Genomic DNA, 23,388 nt, shown 5'->3' on the forward strand with positions numbered 1-23,388 from the left:
GTTTCACATTATGAACTCAATAGGCATTTTTTTCCTAATCTAAAAACAATATGATATGATTGTTAATATGGTGCTTTATATTATTGTTACTCCATTACTAGAACAGTAGATAGACCACAAAGTGTCTTTGTGAAGATGCTAATTTCACTATATTGTAGCTTGACATAGATGACACTCCACTGCTTTGAACCTGTGGTTTATGTAGACAAGTCAGAGAGGTTATCTACAGTGCATTCACTCACTATCTGTATGAAGGGGCCAGGGGAGGTATAGTTTTATTTGCAAACACGTTATCACTCTACCTCTGATCAATACCTCCAAGCAGCTGATGGCATGCTCCCCACATGGGCAAAGGTGAAGAAAGAAGCCCCTCCCCGTTGTAAAACAGAGTAGAGTGCAGACCGGTTGAACTAGCAAACTCTGCCCCCAGTGGTGAAATATGGCACTCTCCCATCCAGTTACAATAATACTCAAACTTGAGAATCGGGCATCTTTTGTCCATAGAACTCTACTGAAATTACAAATATCAAACATTGATCAGCGGTACTGAAATACCTTGAATTTTCAACTGACCTGCAGTAACTGATAACACACTGTAATGATGACCTTTGATCTGGTCATATACTTTAGTTTTTGCTGTCCTTTTTTCCTCAGCTGTAAAAGTGATTAAGATAAGGTAGCTCCTTGACTGTTTTGGCTGTTTTTTTTCTCTTCCCAGTGAGTCATGTTTACCTGCCTACATCTGAACCCTCACCTTTATTATACTCTACTCTGATAAGAGAGTCGCAAACAAACAGTGGGCCAAATCTCAGTGTCTCTCTATTTCCCTCCTTTAGAAGGCCGTTTGGGATCTGTCACACTGATCTGGAACATTAGCTACCAGCTAAATACATACTGGATAACTTGTTCTGTTATACAACCTGAGTAAGAATTGCCTGCCAGGAATACTGGGATGAGAAAAGGAAGAATCTAAAAGGTACACATGATTCACTGGGCCAAGGAAAACATCAGGACAGGAACCAGGACTTTGGAGGCCTGTGACGAGTGGAGGAATAGCAGCGTCACACAGAATGACAACACATTGATTTACCTGAGCTAGACAATCAGGAAGACACAGAGGAATTAAGTGATTGCGCTGAAATAGTGGGTAATTTTGGAACAGAGTGGTGAACTGAAGAGGAAGGTCGTGCAGCAGCCTGTTCTGGTTCCTTTGCTCATATAAATCAGACTTTTATTTGGGCCTAGTGTGGCCTCCTGAAGCAGTGACCAGAACCATGAAGCTGTCAGGGAATGTGCTGCATCTGGACTCCACAGACTACAGCACCACCCTTGATCCTTCCTACACCATGCTGGAGTTTGACAACCTTAGGGTGTTTCCTGTAGAGACAGGTACGTCTGGTATAATGACACCTTTACCTGTCTGTCTTTCACTCATAGACTGGTGCACAACATTACCAAAACACTGGTCTGACATTTGAGGGGGTTTATATGATATTCAAAGGACATTCAAATAATTAAAAAATTGAATATCCATTCATTTTTATAGGTTCAAATTCATGAGTAGATCTTGGTAACTTTTTAAAACCTGTTCTTTCCATTCAGATGGGGGGGGGGGCTTGCATAAGACACAGTGCCCTTGGAAGAACATGGTTTTAAAAAGTACTCTCAGCACTTTACAATGTACTGTGGCAAGAAAAAGTATGTGAACCCTTTGGAATTACCTGGATTTCTGCATAGATTGGTCATTACATTTGATCTGAGACACAACAATAGACAAACACAGTCTGCTTAAACTAATAACACACAAACAATTATACGTTTTCATGTCTTTATTGAATACACCGTGTAAACATTCACAGTGCAGAGTGGGAAAAGTATGTGAACCCTTGGATTTAATAACTGGTTGACCCTCCTTTGGCAGCAATGAACTCAACCAAAAATTTTCTGTAGTTGCGGATCAGACCTGCACAATGGTCTGGAGAAATTTTGGACCATTCATCTTTACAAAACTTTCAGTTCAGCAATATTCTTAGGATGTCTGGTGTGAACCACTCGAGGTCTTGCCACAGCATTTTAAATCGGGTTGAGGTCAGGACTCTGACTGGGCCACTCCAGAAGGCATATTTTCTTCTGTTGAAGCCATTCTATTGTTGATTTACTTCTGTGTTTTGGGTCGTTGTCCTGTTGCATCACCCAACTTCTGTTGAGCTTCAATTGGCAGACAGACAGCCTTGTATTCTGAAAACTTGGGAATTCATTTTTCCGTCGATGATAGCAAGCTGTCCAGGCCCTGAGGCAGCAAAGCAGCCCCAAACCATGATGCTCCCTCCACCATACTTTACAGTTGGGATGCGGTTTTGATGTTGGTGTGATGTGCCTTTTTTTTTCTCCACACAGTGTTGTGTGTTCCTTCCAAACAACTCAACTTTAGCTTAATCTGTCCACAGAATATTTTGCCAGAAGGGCTGTGGAAAATCCAGGTGTTATTTTGCGAACTTCCGACGTGCAGCAATGTTGTATTTGGACAGCAGTGGCTTCTTCCGAAGTGTCCTCCCATGAACAACATTCTTGTTTAGTGAATTACGTATCATGGACAAGTCAACAGAGACGTTAGCACGTTCCAGAGATTTCTGTAAGTCTTTAGGTGACACCAGGATTCTTAACCTCATTGAGCATTCTGCACTGTGCTCTTGCAGTCATCTTTGCAGGACGGCCACTCCTAGGGAGAGTAGCAACAGTGCTGAACTTGCTCCATTTACAGACAATTTGTCTTACCGTGGACTGATGAACATCAAGGCTTTTAGAGATACTTTTGTAACCCTTTCCAGCTTTATGCAAGTCAACAATTCTTAATCTTAGGTCTTCTGAGATCTCTTTTGTTCAAGGCATGGTTCACATCAGGCAATGCTTTTTGTGAATAGCAAACTCAAATTTGAGTTTTTTTTTTTTTTAGGGTAGGGCAGCTTTAACCATCATCTCCAATCTCATCTCTTTGTTTGTACTCCAGTTTAGCTGACTCCTGACTTAAATGAGCTTTTGGAGAAGTCATTAGCCTAGGGTTTCACATACTTTTCCCACCCTACACTGTGCATGTTAAATTATGTATTCAATATAGACAAGAAAAATACAATAACTTGTGTGTTATTAGTTTAAGCACACTGTTTGTCTATTGTTGTGACCTAAGATGAAGATCAGATCAAATTGTATGACTAATTTATGCAGAAATCCAGGTAATTCCAAAGGATTCACATATTTTTTTCTTGCCACTGTAGCTCTCATGCACACAGGAATTTGTAAGACCATTTTCTCATGGCATGGATACAATGACATCAGCTCTCATTCCACAAAATGCTGTGAATACAACGGTCATTACTCCCGGCAATACTGAGCGTGATCTAAAGACCTCCCTCTTCTGCTTTCCCTTATAATCTCATTTGAATGTATCATTATCATCATTAGGAGTCTGTTCTGCTGAATCAGGTCCTTTCTTTGGCACTTTTAAGGAGATGCTTTACCAGCAGACTGCTCTCCAAGGCAGATAGCTGTTTGGCAGATGTATTCTAATCTCTTAATTCAATCGAACTGATCTTTGACCACAGAAAGCATTCTCCATGTTAAATTGTTATCCCTGGCTGCTCAGTCTCCCAACTCTAAGTGTGCAATTGAAATCCATTACAGCCTGGAGGCATTGTCCCTGTGACTGCACAAACACTACACCAACAAAGTATAGTTGACGGTCAGTGGTTTTAAGAGAGAAAATCCTGCAGCGATCGAACACTGACAGGACACAATTTAGAGCAACACTGAGGGAGATTGAATTAAAATTGAGCTCCCAGTGTAAAATTAGCCAGTGGACTTGTCTTTGCCACTGACCTGAATCTGCTTTAATTAAATGGAGAGTTTCCTCTTCCTCTGAGTAATAAGCAGCAGTGGTCCTCTGAGGGCCTGTGAGTCTGGCAGTAACATACAGCAGTGATATCTCTACCTATAACCCTGCTTTTATTACCCCCTCCAAACCTCATCAGACCTGGGGAACAACACAAATCTGCCATTGTTCTTACAGCCCTATAAGCTCACAATCAACACATTTCTGCCTTTGAAAGTTGTGTTTTTATGTGCAGCACAAGGTTATTACCCTTCAGAGGTGGAATGAACAGGGATTCATTAATCACCTTAGCTGATGATGGCGTTGATTAATTATTCGCTCTGTAATCGTGCTTATCTGCTGTCACAGTGTTGACAATCTCTCAGCTGAGTGATCCGCTCTCTGCAGACACTGTTGGGGCTTATTAGCAAGGCTCAGAGATGTTTACTTATTCATCAGCAATGGGGGGGCGCTCTGTAAAAGTAGAACAGTGTCCTACAAGACCCTATTCCATTGTGCATCTCCAAAGCTTTCTAATGTTAGCCTGAGGTCATCAGTAATATATATCCTCGCATGTCTCTCCCCAAGTGTCAAGAGTGAATTGAACACATGCAGTAGCTACACACCAGACCTCCAGTGTGCTGTAGTGTATGAATCTCAATCATTTTCTTGTGATTGACTGACAGAGTTGATGATGCCGGAGCCTGCCCCTCTGCTGCCACAGACCAATGGGAGCGTGTGTTCCATATGTGCAGACAGGGCCACAGGTAAACACTACGGTGCTTCCAGCTGTGACGGCTGCAAGGGCTTCTTCAGGAGGAGCGTCAGGAAGAACCACGCCTACACCTGCAGGTGAGACTCATCACCTCACAAGTCACTGAAAAAGAGGACTACATCTCAAATGACACCCTATTCACAATATATTGCCCTATTTTGTTTTTAAATATTTTTTATATTTTTTTTATCTGATCCAACCTGTTCTCAGAGCATTTCGTATTATTCTGTAAATAAATCCGCAGCACTCCATTTAATATGATATGTTACGGTTCGGTTCCTATGGTACAGTTGAAGTTGGAAGTTTACATACATACACCTTAGCCAAATATATTTAAACTCAGTTTTTCACAATTCCTGACATTTTAATCCTAGTAAAAATGTCCTGTCTTAGGTTAGTTAGGATCACCACTTTATTTTAAGAATGTGACATGTCAGAATAATAGAGAGAATGATTTATTTCAGCTTTTATTTCTGACATTCCCAGTGGGTCAGAAGTTTGCATACACTAAATTAGTATTTGGTAGCATTGCTTTTAAATTGTTTAACTTGGGTCAAACGTTTCGAGTAGCCTTCAACAAGCTTTCCACAATAAGTTGGGTGAATTTTGTCCCTTTCCTCCTGACAGAGCTGGTGTAACTGAGTCAGGTTTGTAGGCCTCCTTGCTCACATGCATTTTCAGTTCTGCCCACAAATTGTCTATGGGATTGAGGTCAGGGCTTTCTGATGGCCACTCCAATACCTTGACTTTGTCTTTAAGCCATTTTGCCATAACTTTGGAAGTATGCTTGGGGTCATTGTCCATTTGGAAGACCCATTTGCGACCAAGCTTTAACTTCCTGACTGATGTCTTGAGATGTTGCTTCAATATATCCACATAATTTTCCGCCCTCATGATGCCATCTATTTTGTGAAGTGCACAAGTCCCTCCTGCAGCAAAGCACCCCCACAACATGATGCTGCCACCCCCGTGCTTCATGGTTGGTGTTCTCCGGCTTGCAAGCCTCCCCCTTTTTCCTCCAAACATAACAATGGTCATTATGGCCAAACAGTTCTATTTTTGTTTCATCAGACCAGAGGACATTTCTCCAAAAAATACGATCTTTGTCCCCATGTGCAGTTGCAAACTGTAGTCTGGCTTTTTTATGGCAGTTTTGGAGCAGTGGCTTCTTCCTTGCTGAGCGGCATTTCATGTTTTACTGTGGATATAGATACGTTTGTACCTGTTTCCTCCAGCATCTTCACAAGGTCCTTTGCTGTTGTTCTGGGATTGATTTTCACTTTTCGCACCAAAGTATGTTCATTTCTTGGAGACAGAACGCGTCTCCTTCCTAAGCGGTATGACAGTTGCGTGGTCCCATGGTGTTTATACTTGCGTACTATTGTTTGGACAGATGAACGTGGTACCTTCAGGCATTTGGAAATTGCTCCCAAGGATGAACCAGATTTATGGAGGTCTACTGCTAGAAGGTAAGCCTTGAAATACATCCACAGGTACACCTCCAATTGATTCAAATTATGTCAATTAGCCTTTCAGGAGCTTCTAAAGCCATGACATCCTTTTCTGGAATTTTCCAAAATGTTTAATGGTACAGTTATCTTAGTGTATGTAAACATCTGACCCACTGGAATTGTGATACAGTGAAATAATCTGTCTGTAAACAGTTGTTGGAAAAATTACTTGTGTCATGCACAAAGTAGATGTCCTAACCGACTTGCCAAAACTATAGTTTGTTAACAAGAAATTTGTGGAGTGGTTGAAAAACGAGTTTTAATGACTCCAACCTAAGTGTATGTAAACTTCCAACTTCAACTGTATGTATTCATTTGTGGATGTCCATCACCCATTTAGTATTATATGTTACGAATTACAATTCATATTACATGTTACGAATTTGCAAAACGTGCAATATGTTACGAATTTGCTAAATATATGAGATGTTATGGTGGCTAGGTGGCTAACGTTAGCATAAGCTAGGGGTTGGTGGTTAGGTTTAAGAGGGTTTCTGTTTATGCTGATATCAAGCCTTGGGTTGCACGGGCCAATTACAACTTGGTGGTTAAGTTTAGGACTAGGTTAAAGGGCTAGGTTTAGGGGAAGGGTTAGCTAAAAGGATGAAGGTTAGGGGGAATGTTAGCAGAAAGGGTTACGGGAAGGGTTCACTAACATGCTAAGTAGTTGCAAAGTAGCTAAAAAGTAGTAAGTAGTTACAGTTGCTAATTAGCTCAAATGATAAAGTTGTCTGTGATGAGACTCAAACTCGCAATCTATTGGTTTCTAGTCGTTTGCGTTATACACCCACCCATACACCTCGACCAACCACCCTACTTTAAGTAACCATCTGTCTTATGTAAGCATACCAAATGTAACATACTGTATCATACTAATTTCAGTGTCCCGGATTTACAATTACTCTGTTACGTCTAGTCTGAGACCAGGCTGGATCCCCATTTAATGCGCTACTTTTGACCTGAGACTAAATGGGGAAATAGGGTGTCCTTTCAAATCAAACTTTATTTGTCACATGCACCGAATACAGCAAGTGTAGACTTTACCGTGAAATGCTTACATACAAGCCCTTAACCAAGAGTGCAGTTCAAGAAGAGTTAAGAAAATATTTACCAAGTAGACTCAAATAAAAAGTAACACTAAGAATAACAATTACGGGGCTATATACAGGGGGCACCGGCATCGAGTCAGTGTGCGGGGGTACAGGTTAATTGAGGTAATCTGTACATGTAGGTGGGGGTGAAGTGACTATGCACAGATAATAAACAGCGAGTAGCAGCAGTGTCCAAAAGGGAGGGTGGTCAATGTAAATTGTCCAGTGGCGATTTTATTAATTGTTCAGCAGTCTTATGGCTTGGGGGTAGAAGCTGTTGAGGAGCCTTTTGGTCCTAGACTTGGTGCTCCGGTACCGCTTGCCGTGCGGTAGCAGAGAAAACAGTCCATAACTTGGGTGACTGGAGTCCCTGACAATTTTATGGGCTTTCCCCTGACACCGCTTATTGTATAGGTCCTGAACGGCAGAAAGCTTGGCCCCAGTGGAGTTCTGGGCCGTTCGCACTACCCTCTGTAGTGCCTTACGGTCAGATGCCGAGAAGTTGCCATACCAGACGGTGATGCAACCGGTCAGGATGCTATCGATGGTGCAGCTGTAGAACCTTTTGAGGATCTGGGGACCCATGCCAAATCTTTTCACTCTCCTGAGGGGGAAAAGGTTTTGTTGTGCCCGCTTCATGACTGTCTTGGTATGTTTGGACCATGATAGTTCGTTGGTGATACAGCCCGGTCGACGTTAATGGGGGCCTGTTCGGCCTGCCTTTTCCTGTAGTCCACGATCAGCTCCTTTGTCTTGCTCACATTGAGGGAGAGGTTGTTGTCCTGGCACCACACTGCCAGTTCTCTGACCTCCTTCCTATAGGCCGTCGTTGTCGGTGATCAGACTTACCACTGTTGTCGTCAGCAAACTTAATGATGGTGTTAGAGTCGTGTTTAGCCACGCAGTTGTGGGTGAACAGGGAATACAAGAGGGGACTAAGTACACACCCCTGAGGGGCCCCAGTGTTAAGGATCAGCGTGGCAGATGTGTTGTTGCCTACTCTTACCACTTGGGGGTGGCCTGTCAGGAAGTCCAGGATCCAGTTGCAGAGGGAGGTGTTTAGTCCCAGGGTCCTGAGGTAGGTGATGAGCTTCACGGGCACTATGTTGTTGAACGCTGAGCTGTAGTCAATGAACTACATTCTCACATAGGTGTTCCTTTTGTCCAGGTGAGAAAGTGCAGTGTGGAGTGTGATTGAGATTGCGTCATCTGTGTATCTGTTGGGGCGGTATGCGAATTGGAGTGGGTCTAGGGTGTCCGGGAGGATGCTGTTGTGAGCCATGACCAGCCTTTAAAAGCACTTCATGGCTACCGACATGAGTGCCACAGTGTTTTAAACATATACATATTTCACCTTTATTTAACCAGGTAGGCTAGTTGAGAACAAGTTCTCATTTACAACTGAGACCTGGCCAAGATAAAGCAAAGCAGTGCGACACAAACAATACCACAGTTACATGTGGAATAAACAAGTGTACAGTCAATAACACAGTAGAGAAAAGAGTCTATATACAGTGTGCAAATGGCGTGAGGTAATGCAATAAATAGGCCATAGTAGCGAAGTAATTACAATTTAGCAGACTAAAACTGGAGTGATAGATGAGCAGATGATGATGGGCAAGTAGTGATACTGGTGTGCAAAAGAGCAGAAAAGTAAATAAAAACAATATGGGGATGAGGTAGGTAGATTGGGTGGGCTATGGGTGGGCTATTTTTAAAATTAGTAAGGGAAATATAAGTCTCCAATTTCTGCAATTTTTGCCATTTGTTCCAGTCATTGGCAGTAGAGAATTGGAAGGAAAGGAGGCCAAAGTAGGTGTTGGCTTTGGGGATGACCAGTGAGATATACCTGCTGGAGCGCGTGCTATGGGTGGATGTTATCATGACCAGTGAGCTGAGATAAGGCGGAGCGTTACCTAGCATAGACTTATAGATGACCTGGAGCCAGTGGGTCTGGCGACGAATATGTAGCGAGGGCCAGCCGACTAAAGCATACAGGTCGCAGTGGTGGGTGGTATAAGGGGATTTGGTAACAAAACGGATGGCACTGTGATAGACAACATCCAGTTTGCTGAGTAGAGTATTGGAAGCTATTTTGTAGATGACATCGCCGAAGTCGAGGATCGGTAGGATAGCCAGTTTTACTAGGATAAGTTTGGCGGCGTGAGTGAAGGATGCTTTGTTGCGAAATGGATTGGAGATGTTTGATATGTGTCTGGAAGGAGAGTTTACAGTCTACACCTAGGTATTTGTAGTTGTCCACATTCTATGTCAGAACCGTCCAGAGTAGTGATGCTAGTCGGACGGGCAGGTGCGCGCAGCGAACGGTTGAAAAGCATGCATCTGGTTTCACTAGCGTTTTAGAGCAGTTGGAGGCCACAGAAGGAGTGTTGCATGGCATTGAAGCTCGTTTGGAGGTTAGTGTCCAAAGAAGGGCCAGATGTATACAGAATGGTGTCGTCTGTGTAGAGGTGGATCAGGGAATCACCCGCAGCAGAGCAACATCGTTGATATATACAGAGAAAAGTCGGCCCGAGAATTGAACCCTGTGGTACCCACATAGAGACTGCCAGAAGGCCGAACAATAAGCCCTCCGATTTGACACACTGAACTCTGTCTGCGAAGTAGTTGGTGAACCAGGCGAGGCAGTCATTTGAGAAACCAAGGCTATTGAATCTGCCGATAAGAATACTGTGATTGACAGAGTCGAAAGCCTTGGCCAGGTCGACGAAGACTGCTGCACAGTACAGTCTTTTATCGATGGTGGTTATGATATCGTTTAGTACCTTGAGCGTGGCTGAGGTGCACCCGTGACCAGCTCGAAAACCGGATTGCACAGCGGAGAAAGTACGGTGGGATTCGAAATGGTAAGTAATGCAAATTTCTGTTTGAATAAGCTAGCCTGACTGTGTGTTGGTTCCTGAACAGTTGCATATCGTGGGGACTATTCGATGCTATTGCAGTCCGCCACAGGATGTTTTTGTGCTGGTCAAGAGCAGTCAGGTCTGTAGTGAACCAAGGGCTATATCTGTTCTTAGTTCTACATTTTTTGAAAGGGGCATGCTAATTTAAGATGATGATGGTAGTTTTAAAGAATGACCAGGCATCCTCGACTGACGGGATGAGGTCAATATCCTTCCAGGATACCCGGGCCAGGTCGATTAGAAAGGCCTGCTCGCAGAAGTGTTTTAGGGGGCGTTTGACAGTGATGAGGGGTGGTCGTTTTGACAGCGGACCCATAGCGGATGCAGGCAATGAGGCAGTGATTGCTGAGATCCAGATTGAAAACAGCAGAGGTGTATTTGGAGGGCAAGTTGGTCAGGATAATATCTATGAGGGTGCCCATGTTTACGGATTTAGGGTGGTACCTGGTGGGTTCCTTGATAATTTGTGTGAGATTGAGGGCATCTTGTTTAGATTGTGGTAGTGCTGGGGTGTTAAGCATATCCCAGTTTAGGTCACCTAACAGAACGAAGTCTGAAGATGGATGAGGGGCAAACAATTCACATATGGTGTCCAGGGCACAGCTGGGAGCTGAGGGGTGTCTATAACAGGCTGCAACAGTGAGAGACATATTTCTGGAGAGATTCATTTTAAAATTAGAAGCTCAAACTGTTTGGGCATAGACCTGGAAAGTATGACAACTTTGCAAGCTATCTCTGCAGTAGATTGCAACTCCTCCCCTTTTGGCAGTTCTATCTTGACAGAAAATGTTGTAGTTGGTTATGGAAATCTCAGAATTGTTGGTGGCCTACCTAAGCCAGGATTCAGACACGGTAAGGACATCAGGGTTGGCGGAGTGTGCTAAAGCAGTGAGTAAAACAAACTTAGGGAGGAGGCTTCTGATGTTAACATGCATGAAACCAAGGATTTTCCGATTACAGAAGTCAACAAATGAGAGTGCCTGGGAACATGCAGGGCCTGGGTTAACCGCCACATCACCTGAGGAACAGAGGAGGAGTAGGATGAGGGTACGGCTAAAGGCTATCAAAACTGGTCGTCTAGTGCGTTGGGGACAGAGAATAAAAGGAGCAGATTTCTGGCCGTGGTAGAATAGATTCAGGGCATAATGTGCAGACAGGGGTGTGGTGTGGGTACAGTGGAGGTAAGCCCAGGCACTGAGTGATGATAAGAGTGGTTGCATCTCTGGACACGCTGGTGGGGTGGTCATCATTTCGGCAGGTTACCTTCACTTCCTTGGGCACAGGGACTACGGTGGTCTGCTTGAAACATGTAGGTATTACAGACTCTGTCAGGGAGAGGTTGAAAATTTCAGTGAAGACACCTGACAGTTGGTCCACACATGCTTTGAGTACACGTCCTGCTCTCGTGTAAGCTTCAATGTTGCTTGCCTCGAAGCGAGCATAAAAGGCATTTCGCTCGTCTGCTTCACTGGGCAGCTCACGCCTGGGTTTTCCTTTGTCATCCGTAATAGTTTTCAAGCCCTGCCACATCCGACGAGCGTCAGAGCCGGTGTAGTAGGATTCAGTCTTAATCCTGTATTGACACTTTGCTTGTCTGAGGGCATAGCGGGATTTATTATAAGCGTCCGGGTTAGAGTCCTGCTCCTTGAAAGCGGCAACTCTAGCCTTTAACTCGATGCAGATGTTGCCTGTAATCCATGGCTTCTGGTTGGGATATGTACGTACAGTCACTGTGGGGATGAAGTCGTCGATGCACTTATTGATGAAGCAGATGACTGAGGTGGTGTACTCCTCAATGCCATTGGATGAATCCCAGAACATATTCCAGGCTGTGCTAGCAAAATAGTCCTCTAGTGTAGCATCCACATCATCTGACCACTTCCGTATTGATTGAGTCACTGGTACTTCCTGCTTTTGCTTGTAAGCAGGACTCAGGAGGATAGAATTATGGTCAGATTTGCCAAATGGAGGGCGGGGGAGAGCTTTGTATGCATCTCTGTGTGTGGCATAAAGGTGGTCTAGGAATTTCTTTCTCTGGTTGCGCATGCGACATGCTGGTAAAAAAAATGGTAACTGATTTAAGCTTGCCTGCATTAAAGTCCCCGGTCACTTGGAGTGCCGCTTCTGGGTGAGCATTTTCTTCTTCCTTTTTCACTTGGTTGAGAGCGGTCTTAGTGCCAGCTTCGTTCTGTGGTGGTAAATAGACGGCTACGAATAACACAGATGAGAACTCTCCTGGTAGATAGTGTGGTCTACAGCTTATCATAAGGTACTCTACCTCAGGTGAGAAATACCTCGAGACTACTTTAATATTAGACATTGCGCACCAGCTGTTATTAACAAAGACACACACCCCCACCCCTCGTCTTACCAGAGGTAGCGTCTCTGTTCTGCCGATGCATGAAAAATCCTTCTACCACTATATTGTCCGTATCATCGTTCAGCCACGTCTTGGTGAATCATAAGATGTTACCGTTTTTGATGTCCCGTTGTTAGGATAATCTTAATCATAGGTCATCAATTTTATTTCCCATTGATTGCACGTTAGCAAGAAGAACAGATGGTAGTGGGAGTTTACTCGCTCGCCTACGGATTCTCAGAAGACTGCATTTGAGATACCACCAAGGTTCTGTTAGAACTGCAGGTCATTGGAATTATTATTATGCTCACTATTGTCCACCTCCAACCCACATGACAACACAGAGACAAATTTACTGCCAACGACTAGGGCAGCTGGTCATTTTTTTAAAGCTGAAATTCTGGTAAAGTACTTTCTTTTACAGTGTTCAACCCCCATCTCAATAACTGATTACTTTTTCTGGTGGTACAGTTCTCAACCACATCCATTGTGAAGTGAAAAGTATGAGAGTTGAATTGGCCAAGAATAGAAAGCCAACTTCTGTGTCATAGTCTCTGGGTTTTGTTCAGACAAAGAGAAAATAACCTTAATACAGTGGTTGAAGACTCCAAGTCAATGGTGTGATGAGTTTTCCTCTCTTACATGTGAGAAGTCGATTTTACCACACTGTATAGACTATAGGAGTTGTCATTTCGCAGGTTTCATTGAAAGGTGGTTATATGTCTGGAACTAAGTGTTAGGAGCCTGTCTGAACATGTGTATGCCCACAACACAGAAATTGTACAGCACTGATCTGACGCCATCACAATTACAGAAGCCCATAGTGTGAGACTTGTGTCTGATTGTGCGTTACAGAATCTTACAACTGTTGTATTGAAGTGTGTGTGTGTGTGTGGTCGGCAGGTTCAGCAGGCAATGTGTTGTGGACAAAGACAAGAGGAACCAATGCCGTTACTGCAGGCTTCGGAAATGTTTCCGAGCAGGCATGAGAAAGGAAGGTGAGCGAGTTTTTTTGTTCAATCATGACATAGATTTTACATACTGTATGGCACCACACTACAAAGTAATTACACAATAAATTGCCACATTATTAATTAAAAGTATATATTTTTAAAGCCTACCAGCACACACACACACACACACACACAGCATTTTGTTTTTAAAGCCATAAGCATACATGCAAGTTGACAAATCACAATATTTACCCACATTACATAACCATGTCCAATGCCAAGGGGGGAATTGGGGTTGGCAGGCACGCCAGATGGGGGTGGGTAGTGGAGGCTCAAGCAGGGGTAGTGAGTGGGGTATAGTCTACAAGGTGCTATTCCAAATTTTATTTGTCACATGCTTCATAAACAACAGAATATTAGAAAGCTAATAACACGTAGAATAAATACACGGGGTAACAGTACAGAGTCGATGTGCAGGGGTATCTTGAACTTAAGGGTTCTTTGGCTATCCCATAGGAGAACTCTTTGAAGAACACTTTTTGGTCCCCGGTAGAACCCTCTTCTTGGAACCCAAAAGGGTTCTCCTTTTGAAGAACCCTTTTGGAACCCTTTTTTCTAAGAGTGTATTCGCCTCTGTGAGGGAAATGCAACAAGATCAACATGCCGCTCTCTTGAGCAATACTGAGTGAGTGGCTGTTTGCAGTGTGCACTGTAGACCTTATCTTCCACTGGCTGCGGCAGATAACCAGGAGAGAGAGAGACTGGATTAGAGGATCCATGAATGGCTCCTCACATGAATAATTAACATGGCTGAGCATGGGCAAATATTTGCTCTGGCTTTTTCAAGAGAGATACTTCTCTTTGCTGAGCCCTCATTCCAGAGGAATCTTACGTAAGAGAGAAACTGAAGCTGAGCTGAGCCCCCTTAGTGATAGTCAGGGAGAAAGATTCAAACATTTGCCATATTCATTTTGCAGACCAATCAATTAGCATTTAAGAAACAGCAAAGCTTTGCCAGAAAATATCAGAACATGCCATTTTGAAAATTTGTATAAGCCTTTGGTTTAATGTTTTTCAATTGTACATTAATCCGGACAACAAATTCTAACAAACCATTTTTGACAATCATTATTTGTACTCCTCCTATTCTCCTTGCTGAATGTCCACAGCCACTTTCAATCTATCACTTCACGTATGCTCCGTGGAGGACTAATTTGTGACATAATCACCCATGGTCATGTCTCCAAGGCAGAGGTCTCTCTCTGTCTCTGCAGCTCCAGTTTGATTAATAGGGTCCTGATTGGCTGCTGAGAGGTCAGCTGTGGTGACTGATTGCTCTCAGACTGGGGCTTGTTGTCTGACTTTGTGGAGCAGACTGAAATCAGGCTGAGGTCATCCATTGTAATGATACAGGCACAGAGGTCACTATGAGAGTCTCCTCTGTCAGACACAATCCCAATCATCAGGCCCTGTACTGTCAGCCTCCTGTCATGCCTTCCTTTGCCTAATTACATAGTCAGGTTTAATATGTTGGCAGAATCAAAATTAGAGATGTTACTTTTCATACAATGGGGAATTTGGAAATTGAATTTGCACTGAAATAGTCTCAATACAGAGGAGTTTCAAAATTAAATGTATAACAAAAATTATTAACGCAATATGCAACAATTTCAAAGATTTTACTGAGTTACAGTGCATATAAGGAAGTAGTCAATTGAAATAAATTAATTAGGCCCTAATTTATGGATTTCACATGCCTGGGTATACATGTATGCATCTGTTGGTCACAGATACCAACAAAAAACATTGCCTCACAATTGGCCTCAGGATCTTGTCACGTTATCTCTGTGCATTCAAATTGCCATCGATAAAATGGAATTCTACCTTATGCCTGTCCGTACCATAACCCCACCGCCATCATAGGGGACTCACAATGTTGACATCAGCAAACCGCTCGCCCACATGACACCATACATGTTGTCTGCGGTTGTGAGGCCAGTTGAACGTACTACCAAATTCTCTAAAACAATGTTGGTAGAGAAATTAACATTAAATTCTCTGCCAACAGCTCTGGTGGACATTCCTGCAGTCAGCATGCCAATTGCACGCTTCCTCAACTTGAGACGTCTGTGACATTGTGTTGTGTGATAAAACTGCACATTTTAAAGTGGCCTTTTATTGTCCTCAGCACAAGGTGCACCTGTGTAATGAATCGATTATGCTGTTTAATCAGCTTCTTGATATGCCACACCTGTCAGGTGAATGGATTATCTTGGCAAAGGAGAAATGCTCACTAACAGGGATGTAAACAAATTTGTGCACAATATTTGAGAGAAATAAGCTTTTGTGTGAACTTCCTGGGATCTTATATTTCAGCTCATGAAACATAGGAACAACACCTTACGTGTTGCATTTAGATTTTTGTTCAGTGTAGGTGTATGCTATAATTACAACATTACCCTTCCATTGAGTATACTTTGTACAAGTAAAACAGTGAACACAAGAAATCCTGGGACTCTCCCTCCCTCCTATTCTTTTATTTCCAGCTGTGCAGAACGAGCGGGACCGCATCAGCCGCAGAGGAGAGGGACAGGGGTTGGGCACTCTGTCAATCAGTGTACTGTTACAGGCAGAGGCCAGCATGCATCAGGTAAGAGACTGTCACTATAAAACCTCTCCCTATTCACAGCCACAGAGTGCTCCAGAGGCTTCCATTTCCCATACAGCCCAGAGTAGAGCCCCTTATCTGTTTCTCAGAAACACAGCAGTGGCAGGGCTAGAGATGGAGAGGATACAGGCTGCACTTTAGACAGCCGGCCATTAAGGTCCCCTGGAGATTCAAGCTGCAGACTGGATTCAGTTACTTCTTAGAAATTGCCAAATTGCCCAGAGAGACTCACATCTGATCACAGCAGTCCTATGTAATGGCAGTGCCTGGGCTTGGCTTGTGTGCCAGCGTTCAATTGGCTTCAAATACATAATAACAACCAGATATCCTCTTTGTATGCGAAAGGAATGCGGCAGAAATTAATTGGATGATTGACAAATGAACCACAAAATTTGGCCAGGCTGTTTTCCATTTGGGTCAAGTTTTCATGCAATGTCTCCTTCAATGTGAGTTGTGTGCTGAAGGGGCTCTCATCACCATCCAACAGCATCGTTCCAGAGAGAGACCCACCAACAACACACATCCAAAATCCATTTCTCATCTTACACCCTTATATTCTCTATTACCACCATTCTCTGAAGTGAACTTTCCCCCACCCAATACCCTACCTGCCTCTGCTTGCTCTGCCCTTCACGATTGTCCAAGCACCCATCATCTAACCCCTGCACCCTGCCCCATCCATCTCCTCCAACCCTCTCTTCATTCTCACATTACACTGACACCTAGGGCCAATATGGAACCTCTCATTATTGTGTGCCACTCTCAGTTTCCAGCCCTGACCTCCCCTATGAGCTGTGACATCAACACCAAGAAGATCGCGCTCGTGGGGGACGTGTGTGAGTCCATGAAGCAGCAGCTCCTCCTGCTGGTGCAGTGGGCCAAGCGCATCCCCGAGTTCTGCAGCCTCCCCGTTGACGACAGGGTATGGAACTTTGGATGTTATCCTACTTAATGTGTCTGTATGAACATGTGAGCTGCACCTGTCTAAGCAGGCGGTCACATTCAGCCCAGCTGTCTTTGTGTTGGGTTTTGGATCACTAGCTGTTGGAATACTCACGTTGCAGGGAGGGCTGTCTGTGTAATGGCTGCTGTGTGTTGTCTCTGTGCTGTGTCTTGTCTGTGTGCAGGTATCCCTGTTACGAGCCCACTCTGCTGAACACCTCATCCTAGGGGTGGCTCGACGCTCCCTGCCTTACAATGACATTATCCTTCTGGGTAAAATATGTAGATCTCAGCTGAGTCTGGGATGTGCTCTCATCTTTGTTATATAATGAAAACATAATTTGCCCAATGTTTGATACTAGTAATGTCGACAAGCTATGCTGCTTTTACCATATGTGTATATTGATAAAGGAAGCAGACTTACCTAATGTATAAAGTTATACTTACAGTTTTACTTAACTTATATTATAAGTATTTCATATGTGGATTGTGTTTGCAGGTAATTACTTTGTGATCCCAGTGAGCGGTCCTGAGGTGGAGGTGTCCAGGGTGGCTGCCCGGATCCTGGAGGAGCTGGTCAAGCCTCTGAGAGAGCTGGACATCACCGACAGCGAGTTTGCCTGCCTTAAAACCATAGTCTTCTTCAGTCCTGGTCAGTCAGTCCTTTGGTCACCACCAGCCACCCCCTTGCCCCTCCTTACCTCTTCCCACCTCTCCTCTGTCCTCAGACAAAGGAAGAGACTTTCGCCAGGAATCTTTTTATTTCACAGTTGTTCTCTCCTGGGACTGTCTCTGCTCTCTCTGTGCTCTGTCCTTGGCCCCCTCTTGGTTTGTCTTGGCCTGGCGGTCTGGTTTCATCGTGTTCTGGGAAGAAACTATTCATATCTGGGCGAGGTTTTGGCAGGGAGAGGTGACTGGCTGCTGGACTTTACAGCCTGCTGGCCTGAGGTGGTGATTACAGCAGCAGAGCCAGGCCACCGGTCTGACAGACTGACTGGCCAAACTGGCACAGCAGTACACAGCAGCATCAGGCCAAGTCTGACACAGATGACTGACTACCTACAGAAATAAACACACCGCATGTGTGCTCAGCTCTGTCCTGTGTGACCCTGCCCTACTACCTTTACCTAACCTTTCTCTAATAATTTCAGTTTAGTTTATTACACATAATGCATTTCAATTACATTTACATTTACATTTTACATTTAAGTCATTTAGCAGACGCTCTTATCCAGAGCGACTTACAAATTGGTGCGTACACCTTAAGACATCCAGTGGAACAGCCACTTTACAATAGTGCATCTAAATCTTTTAAGGGGGGGGGGGGTGAGAAGGATTACTTTATCCTATCCTAGGTATTCCTGAAAGAGGTGGGGTTTCAGGTGTCTCTGGAAGGTGGTGATTGACTCCGCTGTCCTGGAATTAGTAAAGAAGTATATTGTATAATGTCCCCACAGCAATCCCATCTCTCTCTATTCTCATAGGGCCGCAGCTTGAGGATTTGTCTCTCTTTATCTCCCATTCTCTCTGTCTCAGGGCTGTGTTATAGGAATTGTTAATCGCACAGTGGCTTCACTCTGTCTCTCAGTATAAGCATACTGTACATGTATGTGTCTCTCATGTACTCTATGTAAAGATGGCGCCGTACTGTATGGCTGCTGTCTTACGTGCTCTGACCCAACTTTTCTATTTTGTGATTCTTTTGGCGTTTATCATTTTCCTATGATCAACGGAATCTTTTGGACATCAGATCGATAGTTAATAACCTCAATTCTGACTTCAACTTCGATTCATCTGCCCTGGGCTCTTTGTGTACCTACAACTGTTATCATGACTGCTGAATACACTAAGTGTACAAAACATTAAGAACACCTTCCTACTATTGAGTTGCACTGATGGAAGTGGATTTAACAAGTGACATCAATAGGGGACCATAGGTTCCACCTGGATTCACCTGGTCAGTCTATGTCATGGAAAGAGCAGGTTTTTAATGTTTTGTACACTCCGGGTATATTCCACCTCAGGACAACAACAACATCAAGCTGGCACTTGACAAACTGTACAAGACTATAAACAAGCAAAAAACAATGCACCCGGAGGCTGCTTTTCTTGTTGCCAGTGATTTTAATTCCGCATCACTAAGACAGGTGATGCTCAACTTCTATCAACACGTCTCCTTCGCCACTTGAAGTCCCAGACCACTGTTACTTAACCCGCCATGCAGACCCTCAACACATGGGCCCACCAGCGGTGTGTGCTTATACTCCCTGTTCTCCCATGATTGCGTGGCCACGCACGACTCCAACTCCATCGTCAAGTTTGTCCGATGACACGACGGTGGTAGGCCTGATCACGAACAGCCATGAGACGGACTACAGGGAGGAGGTCAGAGACCTGGAAGTGTGGTGCTAGGATTACAACCTCTCCCTCAAGAACTAGAACAGGGGGCAGGCAAAACGACAGGTCAAGGGCAGGCAGAGATCAGTAATCCAGATCAGAGTCCAAAAGGTACAGAATGGCAGGCAGTCTCGGGGTCAGGGAAGGCAGAGGTCAATAATTCAGGGTGGTGTGACAAGGTCCAGAAACGGCAGTCAGGGTCAGGGCAGGCAGAATGGTCAAACTAGAAAAACAGGAACTAGAAACAGACAGGAGCAGGGGGAAAAACGTTGGTTGGCTTGACGAACAAAATAAACTGGCAACAGACAAACAGATAACACGGGTATAAATACACTGGGGATAATGAGGAAGATGGACGACACCTGGGCGGGGAGTGGAGACAAGCACAAAGACAGGTGAAACAGATAAGGGTGTGACAGTACATGCCACACGGTCTCTGAGAAAGGCCTGAAAAATTGCCAAAGACTACAGCCACCCGAGACATGGACTGTTCTCAATGCTCGTGTCCGTCAGACGATACCTTTGCATCAAGGCTCAAACCAAAAGACTCCTAAACAGCTTCCATCCCATGGCCATAAGACTGTTAAATGGCTAACAACTACTGCTCCCCCTGAAACCTACGCTGCTGCTAAAATTAGTATTGATTCGATTTATTACTACCATTATGCTGCTGTTCAATGATTATTGATTGCCATTACCATTAGTATCTATCTACAGTTGAAGTCGGAAGTTTACATACACTTAGGTCGGAGTCATTAAAACTCCTTTTTCAACCACTCCACAAATTTCTTGTTAACAAACTATAGTTTTGGCAAGTCTGTTAGGACATCTACTTTGTAATTTACCCAACAACTGTTTACAGACAAATTATTTCACTTATATTTCACTGTATCACAATTCCAGTGTGTCAAGTTTACATACACGAAGTTGACTGCCTTTAAACAGTGAATTAGGTGTACATGTGGATATATTTCAAGGCCTACCTTCAAACTGTGCCTCTTTGCTTGACATCATGGGAAAATCAAAAGAAATCAGTCAAGGCCTCAGAAGAAAATTATAGATCTCCACAAGTCTGGTCCATCCTTGAGAGTAATTTTCAAATGCCTGAAGGTACCACGTTCATCTGTACAAACAATACCACGCAAGTATAAACACCATGGGACCACGCAGCCTTCATACCGCTCAGGAAGGAGACGTGTTCTGTCTCCTAGAGATGAATGTACTTTGGTGCGAAAAGTGCAAATCAATCCCAGAACAACAGCAAAGGACCTTATGAAGATCCTGGAGGAAACGGGTACAAAAGTATCTATATCCACAGTAAAACGAGTCCTATATCGACAACCTGATAGGCCGCTCAGCAAGGAAAGAAGCCACTGCTCCAAAACCGCCATAAAAAAGCCAGACTACAGTTTGCAACTGCACAAATTACTTGTGTCATGTACAAAGTAGATGTCCTAACCGACTTGCCAAAACTGTAGATTGTTGACAAGAAATTTTTGGAGTGGTTGAAAAACAAGTTTTAATGACTCCAACCGAAGTGTATTTAAACTTCCGACTTCAACCTGTTTTGCTTTGTCATTATGGAGTATTGTGTATAGATTGATGACTCTCTCTCTCTGTGTAGTATTAACCCTACCTCTCTCCCCCTGTCTCTCAGACTGCCCAGGGCTGGAGGCCCCTCAGACAGTGCGTCGGCTGCGTTTCCAGGCCCAGGTGCTGCTGGACGAGGCCACCTGTGAACAGCGGGGGCGTTTTGGAGAGCTGCTGCTGATGCTGACCCCCCTGCAGAGTGTGGCCTGGCAGATGGTGGAGACCCTGCAGCTGGCCAGGCTCCTGGGGGAGCCCAGCGTGGACAGCCTGCTGCAGGAGATGCTGCTGGGGGAGGGGGCCACTGGGGGCCTGAGACAACGCACAGGGCACGGTACACTCCAGAGGGGAGATACTTACAGTAAAAACCCTCAAACTGAATACCACTAAATCTCACTGGGTTGCCTTACAGATCAACAACAGAGGTCAATAACAATTCAAACCTAAAATAGGTCAACTTTCAATTCCCACAATCTAATCTGTCCACTGTGCATTGTGTCTTCTCTTATGTTGTTATCATACTGCTTCATTGTGAACTCTCATTACTGACTTGAGAGTATTCGTAATGAGGGTAACCTTTGAGCTCTTATGGTAACTGGATCAGTGTAGTAGTATACAGCTATTCTCTTCTCTGGTCCTCCTCAGGTCCTAACTCAAATGTAATGGCGTTCCCCCAACCCCAAGATCACACCTTGTCTCAGGACCTATTCGGAGGCCATGTCGGGTTGCCTAGCAACTTCACATCAGTCATCCTACCTGTTCCTAGCTGTGAGTACCCCAAAATGCGTCTATGGACAAGCAAATATATGTTGTGTACTAGTATGTATTAGCTAGCTAGAGCAAACAAATACATCATAGTCACCTTGCATGACACCTTTATATACACACACACACACACACCTGTACTTAGCTGTGCAGCAGGTGCGTGAAACCTCAGACGCTGGTTTCCTACCTGTGTCCAGACTGAGTCAACAGGTTTGCTTCACTGAGATCTCCTCACAACACCAAGCAGCATGGTGCTCCTAAGTAAAAGTCTGTCTCGCCAGCCTCATGGTGCTCCACAGTAGCTGTGGGAAAGGACTACCTGAGTAATGCTCCCACGCTGTCAAACAGAGGAATAACACACAATGATCTCACTGTCCCCAGTGTTTTATCACCCTCACAGAGCCAGCCTGGCCCCACAGGGGGCACATGGCCCAGACTGCTCCCCTTGTTTCAGGCCCTCTAACCCAGCCTCGCTTTACAGGAACCTGGGCCCTCTCACCAGCCCTGGTCTTCAGGCTCAGTCCCTACAGCTCTGACCTCACCTGAGGGATGTTGATGTCTGTCTCCCATCATTAATATTCCTATAATTACTACCTTAGTGTCTTTTTAGGGGATTAGCTCACCAATGGTAACTTAACGTCCTGAAAGAGTACTGTTACGGACCTGTAGTAAAAGCCAGTGTGTGTAATGCCAGTCTGATGCCTGTCTCTCTCCAACAGCTCTGCCAGTGGTGCCTCTGGTGCCCACACAGACTGGCACTGAGGTGTACAGACATGGAGAGGGGGCAGACATGCCCATAGAGTCTGCCCACAGCATGCCCATGGCTCCTGTCCACACCTGCCTCTGAGAAGCAGACCAAGCAGCAGCAGCTACTATACAGAGGAGAAAAAAGCTGTGTGGTCTAAACATGCACGCGCACACACACACACACACACACACACACACACACACACATCTAATCCGCGTTTGGTTTGAGTAAAATGTTTTTTTTAAATAACCACTTCGAGGAAATACAACACATTTTCAGTGCAGCCCTCCGAGCCTCATTGAAGACCGAATGCGGCTCCTGGGGCAAAATGAGTTGCACACACCTGACCTGGTGTTGGTGCATCCAGGCCGTACTACTATATGAACACAACATGAAGTAGAGGCTGTTACATGGATACTACTAACCCAAAAATGGACTTTGACTCAACCAGCCAGTCCTCTCCCTTATCCACCTTTGCACAATGCACATTACACACAGGGAATATGATGCACACAATTAATAATTGATCAGGAATTGTTCTTTAAGTTAACCATTCACTGACAATTAAAATCATAAAATCAATAAAGACCACAGCTCAATAGTATGTTATCTTTATTAGATCATGGTTGGGTGAGTGAGTTATGTTGTGTTGGCATGTTAATTAAAGACAGTGATGTCGCAGTGGTGAAGTAAGAACAATTTCATGTTTTTTATATTCAGGATCATTGTCCATGCAGATGTTGGTACTGTTAAACATTTTAAAGTTATTACTCATATTTTTTTTTTAAGGAAATAAATGAAAA

The 23,388-nt window shown here is 44.2% G+C and overlaps 1 protein-coding gene across 2 annotated transcripts; it reads left to right on the plus strand.

Moving 5' to 3' along the window:
- Window positions 1-782: 782 nt before the first annotated feature.
- LOC115112250 (hepatocyte nuclear factor 4-beta-like) lies at window positions 783-22,826 on the plus strand. Of its 2 annotated transcripts, none has more exons than XM_029639179.2 (10): window positions 783-1,389; window positions 4,552-4,717; window positions 13,429-13,523; window positions 16,025-16,128; window positions 16,913-17,068; window positions 17,274-17,361; window positions 17,588-17,740; window positions 21,143-21,433; window positions 21,718-21,840; window positions 22,557-22,826. In XM_029639179.2, exons 1-10 carry the CDS (start codon window positions 1,275-1,277, stop codon window positions 22,682-22,684), a joined length of 1,419 nt encoding a protein of 472 aa, XP_029495039.1. In that variant the 5' UTR covers window positions 783-1,274; the 3' UTR covers window positions 22,685-22,826. The 2 variants fall into 2 exon arrangements, with proteins under 2 accessions (XP_029495039.1, XP_029495040.1); XM_029639180.2 differs by having other exon boundaries at window positions 21,143-21,406.
- The last annotated feature ends 562 nt before the right edge of the window (window positions 22,827-23,388 follow it).

Source organism: Oncorhynchus nerka, linkage group LG27, assembly GCF_034236695.1.
Source record: "Oncorhynchus nerka isolate Pitt River linkage group LG27, Oner_Uvic_2.0, whole genome shotgun sequence".
Classification (NCBI taxonomy): Eukaryota; Metazoa; Chordata; class Actinopteri; order Salmoniformes; family Salmonidae; genus Oncorhynchus; species Oncorhynchus nerka.

What these genes read in the sequence shown, in the direction of transcription:
- LOC115112250 (XM_029639179.2), top strand. Translation starts at nt 1,275, where the DNA reads ATGAAGCTGTCAGGGAATGTGCTGCATCTGGACTCCACAGACTACAGC. An exon ending in GGTGTTTCCTGTAGAGACAG is followed by an intron (nt 1,390 to 4,551) that starts GTACGTCTGGTA and finishes ATTGACTGACAG; the next exon opens with AGTTGATGATGCCGGAGCCT. An exon ending in GCCTCCCCGTTGACGACAGG is followed by an intron (nt 17,069 to 17,273) that starts GTATGGAACTTT and finishes GTCTGTGTGCAG; the next exon opens with GTATCCCTGTTACGAGCCCA.